A 6,435-nucleotide genomic window follows, 5' to 3' on the forward strand; every position below is an offset into this window, starting at 1 on the left:
ACTTATTTCGTTTTTTTTTTCATTTTGTGTTTTATTTTCACAAGGTAAAGAAGAAAATAGAAGAGGGAGATGTCAGTACGGTCCGCATAGACCTATTTTTTTTGAACTACCAACCATTTTTGTAGATATGAGAATAGATAAGGGAACGACATCGGCGTCCCCGAAGATCTATTTTTAACCATAGTCGTCACACAGATAAGAAATAGATGTAACTTGTACTTAGTACAAAACCAATTTGGTCACGACGGACAAAATGCGGGCTAAAGAGATACATAATAAATCTTTACGCCGGCACTAGACAGCAACCAGCCTTATTAATGAAAAAGGGTCAGTGTCTTTTTTCCTGCGTGTGTGAGTGAGGTGAAGGTGTGTGTGTATGCGTGTGTGAGTGACAGCTAACGTTAATGAGAGGGAAAAGCGAGTGACCTCACACAGAGAATGAATCATAAAAAACGAATATTAACGTTCACTATAAAAAAAACTGAAGTAAATTAGCAATGCTAGCTATTTAAGATTATTTCAACTACCACATTGAATTTTAACATATAATGATATGCGACAGAATGTACGCATGAATGAATGGTGACATAAAAAAAAAAATTCGCCAAATTTTTCAAGCAAATCTTCTCGGGGTCAGAAATCTGAACTGCCGAGGTACATGTCTAGCTTTGCAAAGTCAGACTTCAATAAAACTCAATAACGGGGGATCCTATACCCCAAAAGCCGTATATGACCCGAAACGGGCTTGAGCCAGGAATATTATATCCTGCTCTCTTTTGCGTATCTGTAAGGGCGCTCGCAAAATTCCCGAAGGATATATAAATTTTCACGAATCACACAAACGCTTGGGGGGGACCCAAAACATGGGAAGCGACTTCAAGAGGGTGAGAAAGTGTGATTAATAAGCGAATAATGATTCTAGCTTAAACCCTAGTCCTACATTAATTAACGGACGTAACCGCGGTCACACCGACTCAAGGGAGCCGAACGAACGAATAACTTCGGTTATTGCACCTACTCTCGAACGACGGAGCGCAGATCTATTAGGGGTTTACGCAACCCCGGGGCAATATCGGGCAATCCTTTTGCACTATGATATGGGGGAAGATCCTACGCTATATCCACTAATACAATTTTGTTACCTGCTTCGTTCTAGCGCCGATTTGAACGTGTCACCAAAAAAAGCATGTAACAATGATATGTTTGCTTCCAAAGTAGAGGGAACCAAATGGTTACTGACCTTACCACGCCGCCACCGACCGGGAAAAGAGAAGTGAGGTCAGGTCAAGACAGGAAATTAACCTTTTCTAATCCAAAGTGACCCTAAGCGAAGAAAAGGGAAGGTCAGGTCGGGGGCGAGGGTTAGGAACGAGATAAAATGAAATGATATTGTGATAAGAGAAATCACGAACGCGTTAAATTCGTTGCAGATGAAACAATATAAAACTCTAAAAACGAGAGAAAATAATTAATTACTTAACTAACGAACGATATTCATGTTTATTGATCACATACTCGATCGCACGGAAATGCGATCTGAGGTGGAAGAATAGTGGAGAACGTGCCATTTGCTGTCCTTAGCACCTATTAAACCCCAAAAAAAAACAACGGCTTAACACATGTATGGGAGAAGAAGGGAAAAGAAATAAGAAAGGGGCCCAAACGTGTACTTACGTGTTTTTTTCTTAGCCATGTCTTGAAGCGGGCGAGCGGATTGTCTTTGGGGGTGGTGTGTCCGTGTTGCATGCCAAAAGGATGCAACGGCCCTCGCTGCCACCAGACGTAAAAGGCTATGCGTACTCTAGTTTCAGTGGCTGACAGGGACGCAAAACACACGTAAAGGGGGGAACACACGCTACGACGACGCTACGATTGTCTAAAGGGTCAAAGCGCCGCGCGGAGGCCCGGTCAGCTGCCCGGAGAGAGGGTGGAGCTGACCTTAGCGCGGGGGGTAGCTTAGCACGAACTCCCCGGAGGGAGGCGAGAGGTGACCCTACCGCGTCGGTGCTTCACCGAACTCCCGGTCAAACGAGGTCAGATATGAAATGTGACCTCCGCCCTCGCTGAGCGGGTGGTTCTTATTTGGGACATTTGGATCCACGTGGAAACAGCCAGTGGTCCACTGGTAATAGAAATAGAATTATCCACATCCTGTAACAGAAATAGAATATCCACATCTATACACACACACACACACACACACACACACACACATATATATATATAATATATATATATATATATATATATATTATATTATATATATATATGTGTGTGTGTATACATACATACATATATCATATATATATATATATATATATAATATATATATATATATATTATTTATATATATAATATATATATATAATATATATATATATATATATATATATATAATATAATATATATATATATATATATGCATATGCATATATGCGTGTTTGTTTGTATGTATGTGTGTATTTATATGCTGTATAACACCTACGTATATGTACATGTAACATATTATACTGTATGCAGCACATTCTCTACACACAGGTATATCACTCGTTATTTGATAAAGGGAAGGAATTATAGCAGTTGTGTTCGTAGTCCTCGTCTGTGTGTCCCTTTTGGACTCGTAGTCCTTCGTCAAAACCAAAACAAAACCCAAAGAAGCAAAGATGACGGAAGAATTTGAAGAACACGGCGTGAAAATCAATGTCAAGGGCACGGTTCAAGCCCCGAAGAAGAATGAGGTTATGTTCAATTCGGAAATGATGGTGAACAGGTAAAGAGTTCAAGGCGAAATGTGAAGTTTGGGTGTTTGTTATTCCATTTTTGAGTTTGAGTCGAAAGCAAGCTGCAATTCGAAGGATAAATATGAAAAGATGAAAAACTACAACGGTATTGAACAATACACAGTAAATATTGTTATCCAGAGTGATTGATTATATCTAGAAATGTGTAATAACAGTATGAATTTAAAATAATTATATTTGAAGATGCAATGTAACTCAAAAAATAAAGTTTAAATGGTATTTTTTTTTTACACTACTGAAAATGGGCACAAAAGTTTTGGTTTCCTCTTCCCAGTCATAATGATAGTGATATATCGCACCACGATATAATGCAACAATGATCTCAGCTTTATTTCTTTGAAACCAGTAATATCAACTTATAGTATCAATAGGTTTGTAAGAACAATGTAAAGAGGACTGTCCCTAAGTTTGATGGTGGTAGTTATGTTGGGAAGTTTGGAACTCGCATAAGAATATAGAATTATCCATGCAAAGGAAAACTTGGCAGTCATCGGAGTCTGTGGTTGCAAGCCAGTATTGTTAGGCATCAGTAATTTATACATATCTGTTTATCTCCTGGAGCAAAAATGAAACATTACTTACTGAAATATATCACTGGAGGATGAAAGTTTTTCCTGTAATAACAAATTCCTCCCAATGTGAAAGGAAGGAAACCTAAAATTCATCAAACAATTTTCCATTTCTTTTCATTAAGAAATGTGGTAGATAGGATTTGATTTTAACATAAACATCATATATATATATATATATATATATATATATAATATATATATATATATATATATATATATATATATTATATATATAAATTTTATATATATAATTATATATATATATATATTATATATATATTATATATTATATATATTATATATATATATTATATATATATATATATATATATAATATATATATATATATATATATATATATATATATATATATATAACTTTAGGGTTTGACAGTAATTCATGAGCAGTGATGAGTCTTGATCTAATAATGATGCTAATTTTTACTAAATATAAATTACAGAAAAATATAAAGATTAAAAATCCCAAATAAAATATCAAGTACCTCTAAAAACGTTTGATATAGGCCCATAAATAATTAGTTTGTGTTATTACATCAAGAAAAGAAGCATCAATAGGAAGCAAACAATGGCATGTTCATATTTCAAAATATCAATGTTTTCTAAATGGTTATTTCTAATAAATAAAGTGACAATTCAAGGTCACAGTAACTACAAATCACTTGTTACTCAAACCATTTCTCATTATCTTAGCAGCCCAGGGATACACATTTACCCACATTTACAGATACATGTACACATATTTACATACACAAATGTGCACATAGTATATATATATTGGTGTGTGTGTTGTGTGTGTGTGTGTGTGTGTGTGTGTGTGTGTGTGTGTGTGTGTGTGGTGTGTGGTGTGTGTGTGTGTGGTTGTGTGTGCAATTGTACATGTACACCACATGGATATTTGGTTGTACATGTAGATGTACTGTTGTTTCCAAATAGTTTTTTTGATAACATTGGAAAGCTCATGAAATAGACCTTGGGGATTTTTTATGTATGTACATGTGTGCATATGTATATACATATGTATATATACTTCCATGCAGGCATGCATGAACATCAATGCACATTATTATTATAGTGATGTATTTTGTGTTTGTTATTCATATTTTACCCTACAATTTATCTGGCACCTTTCATGCCCTCCCCTGCTCTTGGGGCCATGAATGCAGGGGTTGGGGGGGGGGGGTTCTGCATATTAGTAAAGGGTGTCAGTCTGTCATTTTGTCATCAGGGTAATTCTTTACAGTACATATCCATTCACCAGAGACTAAGTCCCCAACTCCATGACACAAAATATATACAACAGTCTAAGTTGTTGTGACTGGGCTCCACCCCTACTGGCAAACATTATCAGCTTGGTATGCATTGTTACCATGGTTTGCATAACAAGATAGAGCCGAAATTCAGAACACCAAGTTGACTTAGGCTGTGGGTGGCACTTTCCGGAATCTTTTTCCTTTATTTGTGGCATTACCATTTGTATCTTCATATTATTTCTTGTGCTGACAAGTACAAGTTTTTCTCCTCTACAAGAATATCATCTTCACTTTGCCCTAGCTCAGTGTATCCATACAGTAAAGTTAGACTCTCATCAATCATTACCTACCTGTTAAACATATCTTTGCGTTGATAAAAAGAAACTATAGTGATATTATTGTATGTAAAAATATTGAAAAGTCAAAGTTTCTGATACTGATAGTTATCATTTAGTAAAAGTTCTATTCAATGTATGCGAATGATTATAGATTACTGAGGGTAAAAAGGGAAATTGAATGGAAACAGAAATAGTGTAAATTTAGTTCAAGCAAATATTTTTCAGAGAGTACATTACAAGCAAGGAGATTATCCAGTATTAGAGTAATCTCTGCTTTTTAGTTGATTCATTAGATATGAAAACCAGTAAACAGTACATAGAAAATTTGATAATACTTTTGCAGTGTATTATATTTTGCCTTGCTACTTACATATATAGGATTCTTGATATATTTGAATTTTGTTATGATATTTACCGATTGCTTGATTTTTTTTCAGATCAATTGTACTTTGTGCTTTGGCTGCTTATAGTGAATCTGGAAGATGCATAAATGGTCAGATAAGGTGCCTAGATGCACTTGGAGCCACAGGAGTATCAGGCCTAGCATGGTCTCGTAATGTACCAAAGGTTATTAAGTTTTATTGTGTTAAACGTGAAAGTTTGCAAAGGATTTTATTGTTTTCATGGTATTATTTTTATGGCTTTATGTTGCATATTTTAATTTTTTTTTAACTTCCAGGCAGTGGTTGTGATCAATGACCAGTTGCCAGCAGCAACACAGAGAATAACAGAAAATGCTGCCTCAATGGATTAACAGTTGAAGTTACAACTGAAGATGTTAGCGTCCTGTTCATAAGAGGACGTTTGACTTTATGTGAGTAACAAATCTTTGTATTGTATTGTATTCTCAGATACCTGTTTTCAATCTAAAATCAATACCTTCAGATAGCATTTACCTAGTCTTTGGCAATAATGGACCAAGTTCCAGATGCCACTTATACAGGCTATGACAACAGATGCTGCTTTCTGTTTGTGTAGTATGTAACCATGCAGTTTATGGCCCTAGATCTTTAGGCACAGCCCCATAAAGTCAGACTTAGCCCTCATTTCGTTTTACCTTTTATTGAAAGAGAATAAGCTTGTTATGAAACAAGGGGGAAAAACATATCATTTTTTATCTCTTGAAGAAAAACCATGAGATAAAACTCAAATGCAGTGGTTATGTACTTTGATTGTTTTCTAACTCCATTGAGTCAGAAGCTTTTTTGTGCAGTTCTAGTTATTATTTTGAAATATCAGTTGACAGTATATTTACATTATGGTGTCATTCAGGAAAAAAGGAAATGGAAACTATATCCAGTACTGTTTCATTGATATTTTTGGACATTTGACAAGTGACTAAAACAAACCTTTCGACTACACAAGATTTCATCTGTTAAGTCTTGAGAAAACAACTGTTTCAACTTATCATTTGACAGCTATATTTTTGACAGCTTGGATTTCTCTTGTATCGA

The 6,435-nt window shown here is 35.3% G+C and overlaps 1 protein-coding gene across 1 annotated transcript; it reads left to right on the top strand.

Annotated features, from left to right (window-relative positions):
• The first annotated feature begins 2,630 nt into the window (after positions 1 to 2,630).
• Positions 2,631 to 5,763, top strand: LOC119595338 (TRMT1-like protein). The gene is made up of 3 exons (XM_037944491.1): positions 2,631 to 2,770; positions 5,419 to 5,548; positions 5,661 to 5,763. Exons 1-3 carry the CDS (start codon positions 2,664 to 2,666, stop codon positions 5,733 to 5,735), a joined length of 312 nt encoding a protein of 103 aa, XP_037800419.1. The 5' UTR covers positions 2,631 to 2,663; the 3' UTR covers positions 5,736 to 5,763.
• Positions 5,764 to 6,435: the final 672 nt, after the last annotated feature.

This window comes from Penaeus monodon, chromosome 35 (genome assembly GCF_015228065.2).
Source record: "Penaeus monodon isolate SGIC_2016 chromosome 35, NSTDA_Pmon_1, whole genome shotgun sequence".
Lineage (NCBI taxonomy): Eukaryota > Metazoa > Arthropoda > Malacostraca > Decapoda > Penaeidae > Penaeus > Penaeus monodon.